Consider the following 22847-nt stretch of genomic DNA (forward strand, 5'->3'; position numbering starts at 1 on the left):
AAGAAGAGCCCTCTCTGTGTGCAGAGAAATGCAGGTGGTTCAAGGTTGGTAGACCTGTGCCAAGATCACATAGTCATGGTAGTGGCCACCTGGTGAGCACTTCCTGTGTGTTGGGCAGAGTGCTGAGCATTAGCTTCCAAGTTAGAGGCCTTCAATATCCACATTTGTAGATATGGAAACAAGTTAGAGTCCTTCAATATCCACATTTGCAGATAAGGAAACCGAGGTACATGAGGTTGAAGAGAAGTACATGGAGTTTGCCTCCAGCAGTTTGCAGGTCGTTCTGTAAAACCAAGGCTTGTGGAGGTGGGGTCTCCCTTCCTCTCTCTGAATCGGTGCTCTCCCTCCTGTTCACTCTGTTCCCTCTTACAGATGGAAGGACAATCTAGAGCCCATGTCATCGCACAGGAACTGCTGTCTTCGGAGAAAGCGTGAGTCCCCAGTCAGCTGCCGGTGGCCTTGAGCTTGTTAACAGAACATCACCCCTCCCTGGCTTAAACAGGATGGGAATTAATGCAAACTCAACCCTCTTTCCCTCTGCAGATATGTGGAGATGCTCCAGCACTTACATCTGGTGAGTTAATCATTTCTGTTGTCCAAAACTTGTTGCCCTTTTACAAGGCTATGATATAAGAGGCAGAAAAGCAGCAACGAGACAGGTGATTTCAATGAACAGAGGCTTGGCAGCAGACAGATACCCACCAAGGCTTTTTGTGGACATCTGTCTCTTGGTTCATGTACTTCAGAGGGTGAATAGCACTGTGCTTTCCATGGGTATGTCTCTCTGCCTGGACTGGGGGTCTATTAGGAGCTGTGCTAAGGTTTCTGGAAGGATATTTGCAGTTTCCTCAGCCCTCTTGTTGAGGAAGGAGGAAAGAGGACAGATGTAATTCAGGGTCATTCTGTGTGTGCGAGTTTAGGTGAGTGTGTGATTATACATGTGTTGGTGCATGCATGTGTGGGGGGCATATATATATATGTGTGTATATATGTTTAGATCCTTCTGGAGAAGAAGGTATGTTAGCACAATGACAGAATAGCTGGGGTATAGAGAGGCTTTCTCAGTCATCTCAGCACTGGGGCGGTTAACACCTGAGCCATTGGAGAGGAAATCCTGTGGACTTTCTGAGGAAAGGAGGCCAGATGTGGAGACTGCCTGGGTATCAGGCACTGCCACCCGCAAAACTGTCTGGAAGGTCTCCCTTTGCAGTCAGTTTAGTTCACTTCAACAAACATGTTTTGATGAATTCTGAGCTCTTATGTGACAAGAGATGGGAAATAGAAAGTCAGATCAGACAAGTCCTTTCCTCCCAGGAGCTCTCTGGCCAGCAAAGAAAACAGATTAGAAAATGAGAAATTATCTGGGGCACAGGGGAAAGGACTGACAACCTGGGGGAATCATTCCCCGAGGTGGTAACTTTTGCGATGAGTCATAAGGAGGAATGAGAGAAGAGGGTACAACAGAGATGTGCCTCAAGGGCACCTGCTCCCTGAGGTCTCTAAGCCATTTCCAGTCCCCTAGTAGTTTAGTATCTGATGCCACACTGTTCTGCATTGTTCACCACGTCTATCCAAGAACATCAGAGCTGGGAATGTCCATCCTAGACATATTGTCTGTGGTGACATAGAGGCCCAGAGAGAGTGACTGAGCCAGGGTGAACACCCTATACTCCCAGTGCACTGTCATGTGTTAATCCTGCATCTCCCAACTGCCTTTGGAGCTCTCTGTGGCAAGGACCTCTCTGGATGCAGCAGAGCCCCAGCACCAATCCAGGTCTCCTGCAGAATCCAGCTGAGGTCCCTGTCAGTGACATCACCCTAGTGTTGCATTGCTATATGAGCAGGGGCCCCCAGGTCCCCAGAAGCAGGACAGAGCACTACTCTGTGCGCCCAGTGCCTCCGTTTTGCCTTTAGGATGAAAGGTTTGTGTTCATTATTAAACCCCAAAGCCCTCAGGTGTGAAGTATACCACCCTCTTAACACCTAGAAGATCTCTTTAGGAAGGGCAGGAAGAGTCAGTATCCTGTTTTTATTTTTGTTTTTTTCCTCTATCACTTGTCTCTGAGCTGGCAGCATAACTGAGAGGCTGGGCTTTTTGTTTTATGACTTTGTTAAGAGCATTTTAACTGGGAAACTTCCATCTGTGTTTGTACTGCTTCCTGCCAGTTGGAAAGATGCTGAAACCACTGGTAATCCATAATAATATCCTGAGGAGGAAAATAAAAAGAACCCATAAAAGTCACAACTCTAAGCTAGTTTCGGGAAATTGTGGTCCAGAGCTCCATTTATGACGTCAGTGTGTATGGGGACAGAAGTGGAAGAAAAGCCCCAGTGTGACTCCAAGTCCAAGCCAGGGACATGAGTCCAAAGGAAACCCATAAACTTCGAGACATTCTCCACCACTCCCAGACTGGATCCATCTCTGAGTGCTAAGATTGGCAGGTTATCTCTCAGAATTCCTCCTTATAGATTTGATGGTATTGAAATCCCAAGGCTGCCCAGAGATGAGAAGGGCTGATCATGTATTCTGAACCTCCCCAGCTAGAAGGCCCCTGGCTGCATTATGTTGTTTTGAGTGGGGATGGGGTGGCCTGTGGCCTTCTGTGTTTGTGATTCAACCCTGTACTTGTGAACTGGTAGACAGAACTAACTCAGGGATTACTAAACGTTCTGGTCATCAGGAATTGAATCCTAATAAGCAAGATCCCACTTTTACATAGCCTGTTAACGAAAATGGATTTTATATGTTTATTTATTTTATTTATTTAAGATTTTGTTTATTTATTTAGGGGGGCTGAGTGGGAGAGGGGCAAAAGGAGAGGGAAAAGCAGACTCCCTGCTGAGCAGGGAGCCTAACTCAAGGGGATCCATCCCAGAACCCTCAGGTCATGACCTAAGCTGAGGTTAGCCACTTAAACAGATGAGCCACCCCGGCACCCCTATGTGTTTTAAATGTTTATGAAAAAAAGACAAAGAAGATGCATCAGCTGTACTTCAAAAAAAAAAAAGAAAAGATGTAAGAGTTTTCCATATATTTTAGATACTAGACCCTTGTCAAATATATAATTGGAAAAAAAAAAAAAAGGTGAGCTTTCCGTGGCGATAGCACTCTCACGACCATGGTGAACATTCCTAAACGAACTTTCTGCAAGAAGTGTGGCAAGCACCAACCCCACAAAATGACACGTACAAGAAAGGCAAAGACTCTATGCCCAGGCGAAGCAGCATTATGAAAGGAGGCGAAGTGGCTATGGTGGGCAGACTAAGCCGATTTTCCAGAAAAAGGCTTAAACTACAAAGAAGATTGTGCTGAGGCTTGAATGTGTTGAGCACAATTGCAGATCTAAGAGAATGCTGGCTATTAGGAGATGCAAGCATTTTGAACTGGGAGGAGATAAGAAGAGAAAGGGCCAGTGAGTCAGTTCTAAGCTGCATATTTTGTTATATTATGAAGACAATAAATTCTTGAGGTTATGTTCACTTCATTTGGTTGCTGTTGGTCTTTTAAGAGGGAAATAAACTAGTGCCATCAATAAAATTCTCCTCGTGGGGCAATTTATGCTTGGAAAAAGAAAAAAGAAAAAAAAGAGGTGAAGAATATATGACTGAGACTGTATGTGGTCCACAAACCTTAAATATTTATGGTGTGGCCCTTTACAGAAAGGCTTTGCTAACCTCTGGTTTAAAGACTTCTTTCTGTCCTTCCAGAAACCCAGTCATATATTCATTCATCCCCCTGCCCATCTATCTGTATAATCAAATTCTCGTCCTATCATGTACCCAGCTTTTCAACCACTCATCTGTCCTTTAATCTATGCCCCCTTATGCCATATCTGTGTTCCCGCTCATACCTTCCTTCAGTTCATCCACTATTCAGAGGTCTTCCCATCCCACCAGCCATCCAGTCATCCTCCCGTCCACCCATCCACTCACCCACCCACTCACCTATCCATCCAATCATCCATCCGCCTGGCTTATTCCTCTTGAATCAGACATCACAGGATTTTTACAGTGCCTGTGTGGCACTGAGATGGGCTTTCGAGCCCCTGAGATAAATAAGGCCTGGAATCTGCCCTTGAATAGGTGTCTCTTATTTGTGGGGGAAAGGATGGAGTGGGGAGGAGAAATAGGTGGATAGGTATGCTACTCCACAGTAAGTATAATTTGCACAATTATAGTTTTGTGCAAAATCAGCAGGGGAAGGGAGAGACTTCTTCCCCTTTGGGGTATCTAAGAAGACTGGCAAAAGAAGTACCCCTAAGATAGACTCTGAAGGAACCTGATGGAAGAGGGCACGTAAGGCAGGTGGTCAGCATGGAAATTCTCACAGACCTGAAAGTACATGATATGTCTGGAGAATGGTGCATCGTCACACATGGTTAGAACATGAATAAGTTTGGAAAGGCAGGTTGGAAGTGGAATTGGGGGTTGAATGATTGGTCCAAAAACCAAGTACCTGAAATGCCAGGCCAGGTAGTGAGTCATTATAGACCTTGAACATTTACGTCCTGTGGATATCATCAGTGCTGTGTTTTCTCATACTAAAAAAAAAAAAAATCCCTCCCTAGCAAGAGCTGAAAAATTCCTACCATGGGTTCCTCCTTTGGCCTAAGGCATTGAAGCCCTTTTCAGAAGCCAGTCTGCTGGGCGCCTGGGTGGCTCAATGGGTTAAGCCGCTGCCTTCGGCTCAGGTCATGATCTCAGGGTCCTGGGATAGAGTCCCACAACGGGCTCTCTGCTCGGCAGGGAGCCTGCTTCCTCCTCTTTCTCTCTGCCTGCCTCTCTGCCTCCTTGTGATCTCTCTCTGTCAAATAAATAAATAAAATCTTAAAAAAAAAAAAAAAAGAAGCCAGTCTGCCAACAGGGAGAGGTAATCCTGGAAGTTATCACCATCTGATTCCCCAAGAGAGGCCCCCTCCTCTAAGAGGCCCATCAGACATGATCTGATCCCTCCCCACCTACCTCTCTGGTGCTGCCTCCTACCACTTTCATTGTTCGCTTTAGCAACTCTGGGCCTTCCCACTCTTCTTCACATACTACAGATGCATTTCCATTCCATGACTTTTCACACGCTTTTCTGCCACTGGAATGTCCTACTCCTGATCTTCTCATAACCAGTTCCTCCTTCTCATTCTGCTGTCAGCTCAAAGAAGTGGTGCCCAAAACTTCGTGGCAGAACAACCATATTATTATGCTTGCAAATTCACTGGACCAGAACTTTGGACCAGACAAGGTTGGAAGAATGTGTCTCTGCTCCCCAGTGTCTGGGGGGGACTTCAGGACCAAGGGAAACTTGATGGCCAGAGGTTAGAATCACCCCAAGTGTCATCTTTCATGGCTGGTGGTTAGGGCTGGCTATTGTCTGGGACCTCATTTGGGCTGTTGACCAGAATACTTACTTGTGGCCTCTCCATGTGGTCTCTCTGCTTGGGCAAGTTTGGGCTTCCTCACAGCATGGTGGCTGCATTCCAAGACTTGGTGTCCCAAGAGAGAGCCAAGAGGAAGTGCGTGGCATTTTTACATTCCATGCTTAAGTCATGTAGCACCACTTATATCATACTCTAGTAGTGAAGAAAGTCACAGACGTCTACCCAAGTTCAAGGGGAGGGGATAGTTTCCAGCATCAGTGGGAGAAATACCAAGCTTATATTGCATAATGACCATGTGAGATAGGAGATATTGTTATGAGCCATTTGGGGAAAATATAGTCTGGGTCAACTGGAAATCAATTGGTCAAAGTTCGGTTCAACTCAGTGGCTGTGCTTCTTATATATTCATTCTGGGACCCAGGCTAAAGGGACAGCAGGCAACCAGGGAAGGCCCTTCCCATGGTGATGGCAGGGAACAAGCAGAAACACCAGAGGTCTTCTGAGATTCAGGCTCATGACTGGCCTATCATCACTTCTGCCCAATGCCATGCCCTTGCCCAAAGATGGGGGATAGTGATCTGCTCTCCCTAAGAAGAGGCCATGGCAAGGGTGTAGATGCTGGGGGAGGGTAAGGAACCACAGCTGTGCCTCCTCTTCTGCACCATCTCATACTTCATTTTATTTTCTTCATGGAACCTTTCATATCTAAAATCATCTAATTTATGTATTTATTTACTTGTGTCGTATTTTCATTTTTGTTCAGCTCCAAATACTTTCTAATTCCCCTTGTGATTTCTTCTTTGACCCATGAGTTATTTAAAATTATGTTGTCCCATTTCCAACTATTTGTGAATTTCCCAAATTTTCTCTTACTGCTGATTTTTAATTCTATCCTAGTTGGAGAATGTGCTTTGTGTGGTTGTAAACTTATTGAGATTTGTTTTTGGCCTGCCATATAGTCTATCCTGGAGAATGTTCCATGTGTGCTTGAAAAATGTGTGTTTTCTGCTCTAGCTGGTGGGTGTCCTATAGATGTCACTTAGGTCAGGCTGATTGGTGGTGCTGTTTGAGTCTTCTCTATCCTTGCTGGCTTTCTGTCTCATCCTTCTGTCCCTTACTAGGAGTGGGGTATTGATTACTGAGTTGTCTCTCTCTCGCTTCCATTCTGTCCACTTTGCTTCATTTATTTTGGGGCTATTCTCAGGTGCTTATTTACTGTCTTATCTCCCTCACTAAACTCAGTGTTCGTTGAGGGCAAAGAGCTTGACTGGTCCCATTGCCAGTGTCTTGTGAGGCCTGGTACACCATCAGGGCTCAGTAAATATCTGATGAATGAGTGATGGTGGGGCTAATCCTTCCAGCAGTCTTACCACTTTTTCAGTCAGAAATCTTTCCCAAGCACCTCTAATGTGCTGGGTACTGGGTCCTTGCCCTTCAGGAACTAACAGTCTAGGAAGGAGACAAGCACAAAAGGGACAATATTAGTACAATGATAGGGGTGTACTGAGCCTGAGAAGTTCAGAGGAGGCCCCCATCCGAGTCTTCTGGAAGCTGGAGAAGGATTCCCAGAGGAAACATGTCTAAGCTGATACCTGAAGGATGGGGAGCAGTCGACCAGGTGAGGAAGCTTGTACCTGGCAAGAGGATTTGCATATGCAAAGGTCTGGAATCATTCAGAAAGTGGCATCTTTGGGAGCTGAAAGAAGTGTTGCATGGCTGTGGTGTGTGCATGAGTGACAGAGTGGTGAGACGTGAGGGGCAGAGTGGGCAGGGTCCCATGAATCGTGTTGGGGGTTGGGTTTGATCCACTGAATGTCTGTGGGGAGGCCATTGGGTGATTCCAGCAGAAGGTGACACTGGACTGGAGTACTGTGGGCAGATTGGAGGGTGATGTGCTTGGTGATTGCTGGCTGTAGGGGGCGGGAGAGGAAGAAAGGGGTCCAGGCTGACCTCAGATATGTGACTTGCTGACTCACCAGAGCAGCAAATGTTGGAAGGGGTCTATCTAGACACAAGGGTAATGAGGAGTTTAGTGTGGGTTCTGTGAAGTGTGAGGGGTGGGGGAAGGACATCCCAGTGATTGCTGGGCAGAGGATGTGCACCAGAAGTGATTAAGTGTGGAGATATCAACTGAAGGCCTGGAAGTGGCCTGGAGTTCCCGAGGCAATGTGTGGGAAGGGGAGGGGGTTTCAAGCACTGGGGACCTGGCAGGTTTTCGGTTTTGGGGGGGGTTGGTTTTTTTTGTTTTGTTTTTCAATTTATTTGAGAGAGAAAGAGAATGTGCAAGAATGTGAGGAGGGGCAGAGGGAGAGGACCAAGCAGACTCCCCACTGAGCAGGGAGCCCAAGGACAAGAGCGAGGATGATGATGACAACAAGGCAGGGCTCAGTCCCAGGCCCTGCGGCTCCATCCCAGGATGCTGAGATCATGACCTATGCTGAAGTCAGGCGCTTAACAAACCAGCTACCCAGGTGACCCGCCTGGCAGGTTTTTGTGAAAGGGTCAGATGGACTAAGGGAGGAGTATTAGGAGAACACAGTGCAGAAAGGCAGATGAGAAGCTTCTCAGATCCTCCCTGAATCGGTCCCCTGATAGCACCTCCTGCACCCACCTTGCTCTGTGGTGGTAGCCGCCTGAAAGGGCATCAGGAGTGCCCAGGACAGAGCCAAATTTCTCAGACTGCTTGGAGGAACAGGACAGCCCTCCCTTAGCACTACATGCATGTTTAATTCAACCGTGGCCTTGGCGCTGACAGAAATAGGGCAAGTGCAGGATCTAGAGGGACTCAGTGTCAGATTTATGAGTTTATCTGAATTGTTGCTATCAGTTTGCCTCCGATTACTGTCCCTTCTTTCCTCTCCAAGACAGCTCTGGCTTCTCAGCACAGCCAGTGTCCAGTGTACCTGGACACTAGTGCCATAGAGGAGGGCGGCATGGGCATCTGTTGACCTTCTGTTGTGTGCTTGACAGTCACATACGTTATGTCTTTTAACTACACACACTCTGTACTCAGTAAAGAGTTCTCAGATGGTTGAATGAGTCCAAAACTGAGTCTCAGAAAAAATGAGTGACTTGCCCAAGGTCACACAGCCTGTAAGAAGTAGGGTCAGGGCCATATGACTCCAGAGCCCTGAGAAGGGGAGGAAACAAACAGAAGTAGAACAGTCTGTTTAGGTTTAGGGAGCATTAGGAGGGGGGAATCAGTGTGAGCAGGAGGAAGGAAGTCAGAGAAGGCTTCCTGGAAGAGAGGATGTTGAGATGGCATTGATGGACAGAAAGTAGGAACAGGCCTTCCGGGGGATAGGAGCAGCAGGAACAAGTGGACAGAGTGGAGGGTTTGGGGGTGTGGGGTTTACAGGAAGTGTGACTAGAAAGCTGGTCTTCAGGGAAAGCCTGAATATCATGCCCCAGGGCCTTTCAAAAGGGAGGTAGAAGAATTTGGGAGCCCTGAGGACTTGAGCAGGGAAGATGCAGTGAAGGAGTTTGGGGGAAGGTTGGTCTGGTGGGTTGGATGGAAGGGGGTGATGCTGGGTGACCAAGAGGTTAACCCAGGCCAAACTCCTAGATGGCCTCAAGCTGGGGAAGTTGTGTGGATCTAGGAAGATTGTGTGTCTGTCTCTTACTTTTATCTTTGCGCCCATATCCGCAGACAACATTAAGAAGTAAATTTTAATTGAGTGGAGAGGACCCTGTTTCTGAGTTCTTGCAGGCTCTCCCAGGGCACAATCAATGAACTCATTGATCTTTGTGGACCCAGAGAGAGACGGATTTTGGTTCAGTGTGAGATGTTCTTTCTTTCCATTTGAACTGCCAGGGAGGGGGGATGAGCTCTCCGTACTGGGAAGTATGAATGTAGTAGCTCTTGGGGAGTTCTCAGGAAAGGGGTTCCTACCCCATGTGTATGGGGTTCAAGAAATTCAGTTCAAGAAAAGGAATTGCTGGGTAACCCTGGAAAGTCTCTCTCCCTTTTAATCCTTCACCCTGAGATGGCCAGTGGGACTCAGACATTTTTAGCCATGGAAGCTTGTCTTCAAATGGCATTTTACCTGGAACCCCGAAGACTAGTTAAAAGGAGAGATGCTTTGGTTCAAAGGTGGGTGGAGGCCAAAGTTTGGGCCCTGCCTCTACCTCCCTTAAGGTACCTCTGCTTGCCTCCCTCTGAGGCTCCATGGAGCACAGTGTGAGAAATAGTCGACCAAGAAAGTGGTTTTCCCAATGTGGTCCCCGAACCAGTGGCACCAGCATTATCAGGGAACTTATAAGAAATGCATATTCTTGAGCTCCACCCCACAGCTGTGAGATCAGAAACTCTTGGGGGGGGGGGGTGGCCATCTGTGTTTTAATGAACCCTCCAAGTGATGCTAATGGGCAGTACCATTTGAGGCCCACAAACAGATGATCCTGTAAGGTCCCTTCAGCACGAGTTCTTTGTGATTCCCTGCCCCTTCAAGACAAGCATCCTCTAGAACACTGGTCCCCAACCCTGGTTGTGCAGATAGCCAGAAGCTTTAAAATAGATGGTTTAAAAACATTCATTCAGCACAGTTATAAACAAAGCTCGGTCAATCTAAGGGTGAAACTTAAGTGAATGAGACACAGTCTGCTCTCTGCATAATTGGAGAGAAGATAACAAACATACAGAGTAAGTACATAGCCTGACAGTGCAAAATTTTGCAAAGCCATTGCTTTTCAGGCTGGGATACACATAACCCTGCCTGAGGTATGTAGTAGTAGGTGTCCAACAGGACACTTTTCTATGAGCTTCTGCTTTGCTTTAGATATATATTTTTAAATAAATTAAATCACACATGGATATATTTTAGAGAATAATGTAAGACATGCCTTAATACATAAGCTAAAATATGAGACTTCAGAGACTTTCTGAGATCAGGGTGGTTCCCTTCAGGCTGTGACCCCAGAGTTCTGGAGGCTGTAGACTGACTGCTGAAGTAGCGCAGGAGACCTTCATAATGGAGGTGGCATTTGAAGCAGCTTTAAAAGATGAACAAGATATGGATTAGATGCCAGAAGCACAGAACAAAGACACAGAGGCTGGAAAAGAGGATTCCTGTAAAGCAGTGGTGCTCAAAGTGTGATCCCATGACCAGCAGCAGCAGCATTCATTATCTGGGACCACGGGAGAAATGAAAATTATCCAGCCCCATCCCCAGCCTCCCAAATGGAAGCTCTGGAGGCAGGCCCAGCAATGGGGGGTTTGAATAAGTCCCACAGATGATTGTGAAGCATGCTCATCTTGGAGAAGTCCTGGTATGTAGAGTGAGCAGGTGTGGAGGTAGGTTGGACCATGAACTCCAGGCCCAAGACTTTAACTTTAAATGAAGGGCTTGGAAGAGATGCGAGGCAATGGGGGAAAGGAGCCTTGTCTTCCCTCACCCAGGGACCTCAGAGAGCAGCTTTCTTTTTTAAAAAATGTTTTGTAACTTACATACAGTTACATGCACAAATCTTAAGGGCAGGGCTTAAATTTTTCGTGTGTGTGTGTGTCTCTCTCTCTCTCTCTCTCTCTACTTGTAACTACCACTCATAAAATTTTCATCATCCCAGAAGATGCCTCTGTGCCCCTCTCCAGTCCATGTCACCCACCAGAGGTTACCATTATTTTGCTTTCCATCACATTTGATTGGTTTAGCCTGTTGTTGGACCTCATACCAATGGAATCGTGAGTTACGTATTCTTTTGTGTCTGGCTTCCTTAGCACAACGCAATACGTGAGATTCATCCAAGTATTATTCTGTGTCGATATACCACCGTTGGTGTATCCATCCCTTTGTTAATGATCATTTATCTCGGGCTATTATAAAGCTGCTGTGAATGTTCTCACACATATCTTGAGGGAACATGAGCAATCATTTCTCCTCAGTATCTACCTGGAATGGAATTATTGGCTATAGAGGAAGCACAGATCCAGCTTTTATTAGGAACTGCCAAATAGGTTTTCAAAGTGGTTGAAGTGATACATACTTCCACCCCCAACATCTGAGAGTAATGTTCCTCATGCTGCGAGTACACTGGTATTGTCAGTCTTCGTACTCGTGGCCGCTGATGGTGGTTTCTCATTTTGGGTTTAGCTTGCGTTTCCCCGATGGTCGATGAAATTGAGTATCTTTTCTGTTTATTAGCCATTTGGAAATCCACATTTGAAGTCTTGCTTATTTTTTAATTGGGCTGTCTGTCTTTTTCTTACAGATCTGTAGGGAATTCCTTAAATATTCTGGACACAAGTCTATTTTCAGATACGCGCACTGAATATTCTCCCAATCTGTGGTCTCCCTATTCCATTTTTTAATAGCTTAGTTGAGATGTAAATCTCGTTCTATACAATTCAACCATGTAAAGTGTAAAATGCAATGGATTTTAGCATGCTCAGAGCTATGTAATCATCACGACAGTCAATTTTAGCATATTCTCATCACCCCAGAAAGAAAGTACAGTCCCCTAAGCTGCCGCTCCCCATCAGCCCACCTCAGCCCTAGGCACCCAACTGTCTAGTCCTGTCTCTGTAGATTTTCCTGTTCTTGACGTTTCACATAAACCGTACCCTTTTGTCATCGATGTCTTTCACTAGTATAATGTATTCAAGGTCGTCCACATTGTTGTATGTCTCAGTACTTCATCTCTTTCCATGGCTAACATCCCGTTGTGTGGATAGGCCACATTTTGTCTATCCATTCATCAGCTGATGGACATTTGAGTGCTTCCCACTTTTTGACTATTCTGAAAATGCTCCTGTGAACATTCATGGATAAATTCTTGTAATGAACATATGTTTTCCATTCTCTTAGGAATATACCTTTAAGTGCAATTGCTGGATCATGCGGTAACTTTTTAACCTTTTGAGGAACCACCAGCTGTTTTCCAAAGTGGCTGCACCATTTTAGATTCCCACTAATAGTGTGTGAGTGTTCCAATTTCTCCCACCTCCTTGCAGGACTTGTTTTTATCTGTCTTTTTTGTTATGGCCATCCTGGTGGGTACAAAGTGAGATCTCATTGTGGTTTTGATTTTGCATTTCCCTAATGACTAATGATGTCAGACATCTTTTCATGTGCTTCTTGGTCATCTGTATATTTTCTTTGGAGAAATGCCTTCAAACCCATTGCCCATTTTTTAATGGGTTATCTTTCCATTGTAATTCTGCATACAAGCCCCTTATCAGATCTGTGATTTGCAAATATTTCCTCTCATTCTGTGGGTTGTCTTTTCACTCTCTCAAGAGTGTCCTTTGAAGCATAGAAGTTTTTAATTTTTGTGTAATCTAATTTGTTTTGTTGCTTGTGCTTTTGGTGTCATATCTAAGAAAGCTTTTCTAGTCCCAAATCACAAAGATATACTCCCATATTTTCTTTAAAGAGTTTTATAGTTTTAGCTCTTACATGTAAGTGTTTGATTCTGGGTTAATTTTTATAGATGGTATAAAGAAGGAGTCCAGATTCATCCTTTTGAATATGGATATCCAAATTTCTCAGCATCATTTGTTGAAAAGGCTTTTTTTCCCCCACTGAATTTGCTTGGCACCCTTGTTAAAAATCACCATAAACATTTCTGGATTTATTTCTGGGTTCTTAATTCTATTCCCTTGATCTTTATCTCTGTCCTATGCCAATAGCACATAGTCTTTTTTTTTTTTTAATGATTTATTTATTTATTTGAGCTAGAGAGAGAGAGCGAGCAGGGGGAGGTCCAAAGGGAGAGAATCTTCAAGCAGGCTTCCCACTGAGCAGGGAACCCAACATGTGGCTCAGTCTCATGACCCATGAGACCCTGACCTGAGCTGAAACCAAGAGTCAGACAGTTAATCAGCAGCTACCCAGGCACGCTGATACCACACAACCTTGATTCCTGTAGCCCTCTAGGAAGTTTTGAAATAAGGAAATGTGAGTCTTCCAACTTTGTTTCTCTTTTCCAAGATAGTTTTGGCTTGGATAGTTCTGGGTCCCTTGTATCTCCATGTGAATTTTAGAATCAGCTTGTCATCTTACCCTTTTAAAAAAAAAAAAAGGGCAACTGAGATTTTCATGGGGGTTGAGATGAATCTGTATATCACCTTGGGGAATATTGCCCTGTTAACAGTATTAAGTTGTGAATATGAGGCATCTTTCCATTTATATAGGTCTTCTTTAATTTGTTTTTTTTGGGTTTTTTTTTTTTTTTTTTTTTTTGAGAGGGTAGGGGCAGAGGGAGAGAATCTTAAATAGGCAGCACCCAGTGCAAAGCCCTATGTGGGGCTGGATCTCAGAAACGGGAGATCATGACCTGAGCCAAATCAAGAGTCAGGTAGTTAACTGACTGGGCCACCCATTCTTTAATGTCTTTAATTTCTTTCAGTGATATTCAGTGATACCCATTCTCTAATTTCTTTCAGTGATGTTTTGTTGTTTCCAGAGTACAGGTTGTATGCTTTTGTTAAATTTATTCCTAAGCATTTTATTATTTTTCATCTTACTTTTTCAATTATTTTAAACTTCTGTCTGTCTATCTATCTATTTTAAAGATTTATTTTAGTGAGAGAGTGAGCACAGGTAGGAGGGGCAGAGGGAGAAGGAAAGAGAATTTCAAGCAGACCCCACACTGAGTGTGGAGCACGGAGCCCAGCACAGGGCTCAATCTCACCACCCTGAGATCATGATTTGAAAGTCGGTTCTTCAACTGTGCATCCAGGCGCCCCTGAATTTCTATTTAAAAATAAATTCAATTTTGGGGCACTTGGGTGGCTCAGTGGGTTAAGCCTCTACCTTTAGCTTGGGTCATGATCCCAGCATCCTGGGATCGAGTCCTGCATCGGGCTCTCTGCTCAGCGGGGAGCCTGCTTCCCTTCCTCTCTCTCTGCCTGCCTTTCTGTCTACTTGTGATCTCTGTCTGTCAAGTCAATGAATAAAATCTTTAAAAAATAATAAAAATAAATAAATTCAACTTTACAGAAAAGTGACAAGGATAGCAGTAGTACATAGAACAACCAAATTCCCTTTTTCCATATTCAATCTGTTAACATGAAGTCCAATTTATTTCTTTTTCTGTATGGCTCATACTTTTTATATACAGTTTAAGAAGTCTAGGGACCCCTAGGTAGCTCAGTTGTTTAAGCTTCCAGCTCTTGATTTCAACTCAGGTCATGATCTTGTAGTCATGAGATCGAGCCCCACATTGGGCTCTGAGCTGGGCATGGAGCCTGCTTAAGATTTTCTCTCCCTACCCCTCTGCCCCCGCTTCCTCTTCCTCCCTCTCTTAAGAAAAAAAAAGTCTTTGTGTGCCCCGACACAGAATTGTTTTCAGGGTTCCAAAGTATTCTCCAGTGACTGACCAGGCCAGGTGAAGCCATGTCTCCTGGATAGCTCATGGCCTGCCAGTGCATGTTTGTGATACATGTGGGTCTTGGTTGAGTTTTGTGTGTGTTTGGCCAGGTGGGATCCCGGTGAGTGCACTTGACTTTTAGCAGCAACATCAGTGGTTTGACATTCTGACTACCCACCAATTGTTTAGTCCAGAGAATGGAGATACTGTGCTGCCCAGAAAACTCAGTAGTAGGTTTGGAAAAGAGAAAAAGGGGCCAAGGGACTAAGCCCTGCGGAGGAGGTCCCTACTTTCACCATCCCACCCACAAGCCCAGGACAGGGTTCTGAGAACCTGTGAACTCCAGGAAACTTGTCTGGGCTCCAGAGCCATAAAGGCAGTCCTCACACTCAGGCCTCTCCACCAGGCTGTCTTATGGTCTCTGTGGTTGGATAGAAGCCCTGGCCATCACTCTGGAGAACTGGGTTCTCCACCTCCTTGACCTGAGCAAGTCACTTCCCTGTCTGTGCCCATCTGTAAATGTGGAATTGGCATGGAACAAGGGAAAGAGCCAAGACTTTGGAATCAGGTTGACTTTGGCTTGAATCTTGCCATCTTAGTGGCTTTGGGCAATTTATTTAACCCCTCTGGACCTGATTATTTTATTGGCAAAAGGAAATAATACTGCCAAAGTGAAAGGGTTGTTCTGAGGACTAAATGGGAAAGTGACTGTACAGTGTTGAGCTCAGATGGCGCACAATGTTCAGTATATGTTGACTGTTGTGTTGCCACTTTCACTGGTCTGGGTGTTGGGGTTACAGACCTCAATCTAGGGGAGAAGGAAAACATAAAAACGAATCATCCTAAAACATAGCAGAAGGCAGTGTGCACAAACTCTGTGAAGAAGGTATTTGTATCCCCATTTAGCAAAGGAGGAAATTGAGGTCCATAGAGATGAAGTGACTTGCCCAAGGTCACACATACACAACTGTCCAGGTAGACTCATTTGTGTTCTCTAGGCGTTGGTTTGGAGCCTAGAATCTCTAAGGCTGGACAGGAGCTCCACAGGGATCTGGGAAGTGAACATGGTGAGAAGGTGGACTACATGAGGAAATCCTTGAGCCCAGAGGGGGTTTGTACTGGACCCTGCAGGCATTAGGCCATTCAGTTCTTCTTCCTTAATATCTCTCATCCATCCCCTCTCTCCATCCCCATGACCACCATTGGGTCTGGGCCTCTCTCCTGGATGACTAGGACAGCCTTCTCACTTGTCTTGCCCTCATTCTGGCCACCTTCAGTTTGTTCTTCCAACAAAGTAAATTTTCTAAAATAGAAATTTAATCCAGTAGTTCCCTGTCACCCCGGAATGAAACCCAAGTTCCTTTAAAAGTCTGCAGGGCCCTGTGGGATGGGTTCTCTGTATGATCTTCCAGTGCCATCATATTCTAATCCTGTACATTTTCTGCAAGGTGCACACACACACTGTACCCAAGACATACTCAAGTTACTTCCTTCTCCACCTTCTCAGGGCCTCTGCACATGCTGTGCCTCTGCCTGAAACACTCCCCTCTTATCTCAGTGGAGGTGTTGCCTTTCTGGCATGCTTTCTGAGCGGTAAGCCAGGTCTCCCTTGTGGCCAGCTATGGCTCCTATGCTTTCTCCATCACAGCACTTAGACCTCTGAGTAGAAATTGTGGTTTTACTCCTCTTTTTCTCTAGATTGCAAACTCTTTGAGGGCAGAATAGCATTTCCTAATTTCACTCTTTCCTCAGGGCTTCATGCAGAACAGGCAGTCAGAATATATGTTGAATGAATAAGGGGATAAAAGCCGGGTATCTCCTACCTCCTTTTTTTCTTCCATCTGAGAGACCCTGGTTGCAGTAATGGCCAGAACTATTGAGACAGCAGAAACCTTTCAGGGAGTGATGGATGGTGTGGCTGGCACTTGGCACCGCCAGCCGATGCATGAGTTTTAAGAATGGATGTTTGTGGCGAGTCCAATTATGCTCTGGTTTTTGAAATGAGTCATGTTGATGATGGCCATACTGCCCATCAGGACTGAGTCAATTTAGTGAGAATTAATTACAGATGAGAAACTAGCTTGCAGAGTAGCTAATATTTCAGTTCCCTGGGGTCCAATGCACATGCAGCCATCAATCTTGTCTTTGCTTGTCCTTCCTTCTCTCCCTCGCCTTCACCCTCTTTCCCTTTATGTGCTGGTCTGGGCGGCAGAGTGACCGAATTATGATCTTGGCTTCCCTGTGGCTCACTCTCCTTTTCCGTTAATTAAAGGTCTTTCAGTCAGTCCGTAGTCAGTGAGTACTATAAAACTCCTCTGTGTCACATGCTCTGTTGGACTTTAGAAACACAGCAGGGAACAAAACAGAAGTGACCCTGCTCTGAAGATGTCATAACTACAATACAATCACAACTGCCATGGGGACAGCACTTCATAGTTTATTACATGCTTTGTAAACTATGAAGTGCTGTCCCCATGGCAGTTGTGATTTTAAACGTCAGGATGAGCCTCTCAGCAGCCTTGTGCTGTGTTTAGTGGTATTGTCATCCCCATTTTACAGGTGGGGAAACGGAGGCTCATGAAGGTGACAGCTTATCCACAGTCATCAACTGCTCTTTTGGTGTATCTGAGCTTGAACCTGGCGCAGAGCCAATAACAATGTGTTGAAAGTCCTGTCAACCAGCTGCCCAATCAAGAGGGATTACTGTCTACATCAGGATGTTTTCTTTCTTTCTCTGGGATGCCAAGGCTGAGAAGAACCTTCAGAGCTGGAGGCTGGGTCCTAACCATGGAGACTCATAGGAAGAGTGGGAGGGTCCTCCTTGCCCTGTGTCAGCAGAGAAACCCCGACTCCAGGTTCAGAACAACCCCAGGGTCCCAGAGCCAGCTGTGGGTGGAAATAAGAACTAAACACCACCTCCCCCTACTTGCCTCTCACTTGTAGATGACACTTTCTCCACCCTCTGAAACGTGGAGGAAAGGCTCTGATAGCTTAGGGGCAATGGGATTTGGTTTCTAATTATAGCTCTAGCATGTGGCATCCACTTAAGGACACTCATGCCTTCAGCCAGAGAGTCTCTTCATTAGTTCAAGATTCAGCCCCAAGTTTCTGACCTCAGTGATGGGACTAGAGGTGTCCTGAGACCTTCAAATTGCACTTGACTGGGGCTGATGAGGGCCGGCCTCAGGAAAAGCCGGCTCATCCTCCCTCCTTGGGACCGCAGGCCAGGGTGAGCCATCCTCTTCTCATCCTTCCCCCCAGTTCCCGGCAGAGCAGGTTGCAGCAGCAGGAGGTCAGCTTCAGACAGGATGAGGTGTTCAGGAAGTAGAGACCTTCGTAACCCCCACATCTGGTGTCCTCTGTCTGACGGCAGCCTCATTACAGATACTGGAGGAGGGGAGGGCACAGAATGTGCTACCTCTCCCATTCTCTGTCCTGCTCTCTCGTCAGTCCCTCCTCCCCTATCTCTTTCCCCTCCATCGTTCTCTCTCTCTCTTTCTCTCTGCTTTCTCATTTTTCTTTCTCTCTCCCCTTGTCCCTCTCTCTGACCCTGGCCTAACTCCCTGCCTTTTTTTCCTAGCCCTCCCCTTCTCTTGCATTCCTTTACTGTGAGAGAACATCAGTAGGACTTCCTGGAGGAGGGGCTGCTCATCCTCTCTGGCATTTTCCCCTTTCAGATCTCAATGTAAAGAGACCATTCTAGCAATGAAAATCGTTCAGCAGTGGAATTAACTGTTTTGCTCGGTAGTGAGTTCTCCATCAGGGAGGCAATCAAACAAGGCAGTGTGGTCATCTTTCCTAAATATTATAAAGGTGATTTGACCTTTATTTGGACTGGACCACCTGACCTCTGATGCTAATGTTTTTCCTAATGAGCACTGCTCCACAATTTGAGGTGGTTTCAGTATATTCCATATATTTAAAACTACAGAGCTCTGGTTCATGCAAGAGCAGGTGTATTTAAAGGTAAAAACTTGTTCTTGTGAGAAAAATGTTTTGCATTTGTTATCATTTTAATGTTCATTCAATTTAGTTGAATTTTTAAGTAATTAATCATAATACAAAAATTTTAGAAAACAGGGAAGAAAAAAATCATTCCTAATCTTAGAGCCCTGATATAACTACTGTTTACATTTTGACTGATTTCCTTTTAGCTTTTTCCTTTGTTTCTGTTTTACAGAACTGTATTAAGGTAGAAAGATAATTTTGTTTCCCTTCTTGATTCCTGGCTCTAGGATATGAAAATCTGTACATAGTCCCCATCTGTATCATTTTCAGTGACTGCTTAACACACCATAGAGGAGTTGCCTGTGATTTCTTTAGCCTTTGTTTTATTTTTATTTATTTATTTTATTTGTCTATTATTTAAGATTTTTATCTATTTATTTAGACAGAGATCACAGGTAGGCAGAGAGAGAGGAAGGGAAGCAGGCTCCACGCTGAGCAGAGAGCCCGATGCGGGGCTCAATCCCAGGATCCTGAGATCATGACCTGAGCCGAAGGCAGAGGCTTTTAACCCACTAAGCCACCCAGGCACCCCTAGCCTTTGTTTTAAAGCAACACAGTGCATGAACCTTTTCAAAGATGGATAATGGTAGAGCACTTTATATTACTTCAAAGAGAGGGTTACCTGAAGAGCATGACCCAAGTTTAGGAATGAACATGCTTAACACCCTCCACTGTAGCAGGCATTATATTGGATGCTTTTGGGGCACGAGTTATCTGTGATCACCAGGTGTGTGTTATCACCCCTGTTTTACAGGTGAGAATGCTGGGGTCTGAAATGCTGGCCAAAAGTCCTATACTATCTGTGTAGGTCAGGGCTTCAAAGCCATGGGAGGAACTCCCAGGGAGGACTTGTGCTCAGTCCTGTGAGCTGTGGTAACAGGCCTTTGGTGTTTCAGGATTTCCACGGAGCTGTCATGAGGGCCTTGGATGAAACAGACCAGGAGGGCAAGGACACGTTGGCCAGGGAGGAGCTGAGGCGTGGCCTGAGTGAACTCCCAGCCATCCGAGACCTTCATCAGGGGATCCTGGAGGAGCTGGGGGAGAGACTGTTGCACTGGTGAGCTGTCCATGGACTCCTGCCCCTACTTCCCTCCATTACACTGGGCGGGGGGCTCTTAAAACCCAGCATGTGAAATGGTGTCTCCATTTGACCGATGCAGAAGCTGAGACACAGGTGTTCAGTCACTTGCCTAAAGTAAAACAAGCACGAGGGTCAAGATGGGGTTGCCACCCAGTAATGTGACTCCAGTGCTCACCAGTGAACACTGTGCTGGTCAAAAGGCTTAGTTCTCGCTGTCCCGCCCCCCTCCCCGGCTGCAGGGAGGGCCAGCAGAAGGTGGCTGATGTCTTCCTGGCCCGGGAGCAGGATTTTGACCACCATGCCACTCACATCCTGCAGTTCGACAGGTATCTGAGTCTGCTCAGTGAGAACTGCCTGCATTCTCCCCGGCTGGCAGCTGCTGTCCGTGAGTTCGAGGTGGGTCCCTTGGTCCTCTAAGAACCTGCCCTAAGGATACAGGGTGGGGTGGGCATGGAAGGGCTTATTGTAAATCAGTAGGGCTTCTTGGTAGGTCTGAGGCCAGAGGGGGAAGACCTGGCTGGGGGAGGAGAGGGTGACCCAGTAGGAGGGAAGACCTAGAACCAAGAACATTCCCTCATGGATGATCGATGACAACTCTTTGAGCCCCCAGCATGGTGAGGGTTTTAGTGACCATTCTCCTGTCCCAGTAGAAAAGCATAAAGCAAGCTGGGGCCACAGCCACTGGAGTGACCAACAAACTGGGTATCCAGTTACTAGACAGAAAAATGGGGGCTTTTTCCCTTTTATTAATATTAGATGCAAAGCAGGGATTAGTAGATCCATGTTACTGAATGTAGCACTGAATGTGAGCTTGAAGGAAGGAACTGTCACAGCACGGTGGTGCTAATCTGGGAGGCCTTCCTGGAGGAGGGGATCCTAGTTTTATAGATTGGGGAGAAGCTCAGTGTGACAAGGAAAATGTGTGGATGGAACAGTGTATGAAGGATGCCGTGAGCCTGGTGCCTTGAGACAGAGGTTTCTGATGGAGTTTTGTCCTTCTTATCTCTTGGGAGCAGCAGAGTCAGCAAGGAGGTGGCCAGAATGTGAAGCACCGGCTGCTGCGGGTGGTTCAGCGCCTCTTCCAGTACCAAGTGCTCCTTACAGGTGGGCCCCACAGGAGGTCAGGATGCACTGAGATGTTTTGCGGGGGGAGGCACCTGAGAAGGGGTGCTGGTGATGGTGGCCAACTGTGTGATGACAACCTCCCCTCCCACCATGGGGGTGGGGAGGGTAGGGGGAGGACTACTCTCAGTTCCTGGCACCTGCTTCTCCAGACATGCTAGACTCTGCCCCCACCTTCCCTCCAGCTGAGCTTTGGACCCCCTGCTGCCAACATGGAAACCTCACTTCAGAGGCCACCTTCTGTGTCTTACTTCAGCCTCCCCCATCCTAAAACAAAAAAACTCATCCCTTCCCCCATTCTGCATTTCCTTGGTGGGTGTCTTGTTTCCCTAAAGCTGTTCTTATCACCAAGCCCTTCTTATGGCCCAATCAGTGGACATTTTCCACTTTGAACCTGCTGTGGCCATCTCTGTGGCTTAACCATTGACCCTTTGAACCTGCTGTGGCCATCTCTGTGGCTTAACCATTGACCACTTTCTGCTTTCCAGCCCTCTCATTCTGAGGCTTCTCTTTCCCCCTGCCTCCCTGAGACCTCTCTACTGCCCTTCTCCATGTGTATTGACAACCTCCCTACGTCAACTCTTTCATTAATGTTAGTGTTTCTTGGGGCTCAGTGCTAGGTCCTCTTCCCTTCCTTCCTGTATTACAAACTCTCCACAGGGAGTCATCCCCCCCTCCCTCCACCTGCCAGAAACACCACACCTCTCTCCTGAGCTCCAGACTCATTTACCCAGCTGACTCCCAAATGGACAAAGACACCACGCCCGGGGAACTGCTGTCCCAGTAAGAGAGATGGACACCCACACATAGAGCTATGCGTGTAATTCCAGGTAGTGACCAAGTCCATAAGGAAAGTATATTAGGGCCAACAGACATGGAATTTGTTCATTTAATTCAGCGAACGTTTATTGAGCGTCTACTGTGTACAAGGTTCCGTGCTAGATGCTAGAGATACAGCAGTGAATTAAACAGCCAAAACTCTGTGACACTGTGGAGTTTATACTTTAACAAACTAACAAGGAAATAAAGATATGTCAGTGATAAGAACTCTGAAGAAAATAAAGTGGGCTGAGGGGATGGGGCATAATCGGGCTCTGAATTAGATACAGCACTCAGGAAGGACCTCTCTGAGGAGGTAACACTCCATAGAGATCTCTGCCAAGTGAGGACATGAAGATCTGGAGAAAGAGAGTACCAGTAGAGGGAGTAGTGAGTGCAAGGGCCTGAGGGTATTAACAGGCTTGGCGTGTTCAAGCAATAGTAAGAGTGCCAGCATTGCCAGAATGAGTGAGTGACATGGAGAGGTCACTAGAGAGAGGCCAGCCCATGTAGAGCTTTTGGGTATAAATGTGTTAAAGGTTTAATATATCACACTCCAGTGTGTTGATGGTCACATCTGTTCCCCCAGTAGACAGTGTGCTTCTCAAGAGGCAGGGATTTACCTTGTCTGTGTCCATATGCCAAAGGCATAGCACAGTGCCCCGTACACAGCAAGCACTCAATGGAGACTTGTTGAATGAGTGAATGACTAGCAGTGCTGGCAGTGATGCTGGTGATGATTCAGGAGACTGTTTTGTTCTAGTGTGGTGGTGTGGAGGGCTAACAGGGGTGAGAGAGTAGATACCCCATTCTTCTGGCACTTATCTTCAAAGTCTGGAAGGGGGGCTTCTGCTGTGGACAGGAGGGACTGGCCTCCCAGGGGCAAACTAACCCTGGCTCTTGTTCTCCTTGAAGACATTTTTTTTTTCCCTTGCAGACTATTTAAACAACCTTAGCCCGGACTCAGCTGAGTACGATAACACGCAGGGTAAGTGCAGCATGAACCTGGAGGATGACATGTTCCTCTTTAGGTCCCTGTTCTCCCAGCTCTGGTGCAGGATATAGCCCCCTCCCTGGCAGCTGGATATGCAGTGGGCAGGAAACCTCTGGGGCTTCTGAGATGATTCCCCCTCACCTCA

General features: G+C 46.2%; 1 protein-coding gene and 1 pseudogene across 2 annotated transcripts in view; both read left to right on the forward strand.

Moving 5' to 3' along the window:
• Window positions 1-22847, forward strand: part of FGD5 (FYVE, RhoGEF and PH domain containing 5) — a 123341-nt gene that overhangs the window by 69184 nt on the left and 31310 nt on the right. Inside the window, exons 4-9 of the mRNA XM_082747996.1 lie at window positions 373-431; window positions 544-574; window positions 19583-19743; window positions 20007-20163; window positions 20784-20871; window positions 22646-22696. Of these exons, the coding sequence (XP_082604122.1) occupies window positions 373-431; window positions 544-574; window positions 19583-19743; window positions 20007-20163; window positions 20784-20871; window positions 22646-22696 (547 nt within the window). The remainder of the gene's footprint in view (window positions 1-372; window positions 432-543; window positions 575-19582; window positions 19744-20006; window positions 20164-20783; window positions 20872-22645; window positions 22697-22847) is intronic.
• Window positions 589-10374, forward strand: LOC309873186 (large ribosomal subunit protein eL42 pseudogene; annotated as a pseudogene). Its single transcript has one exon. The product of its transcript is annotated as a large ribosomal subunit protein eL42 pseudogene (transcript).

Source organism: Mustela nivalis (genome assembly GCF_964662115.1).
Source record: "Mustela nivalis genome assembly, chromosome: 1".
NCBI lineage: Eukaryota > Metazoa > Chordata > Mammalia > Carnivora > Mustelidae > Mustela > Mustela nivalis.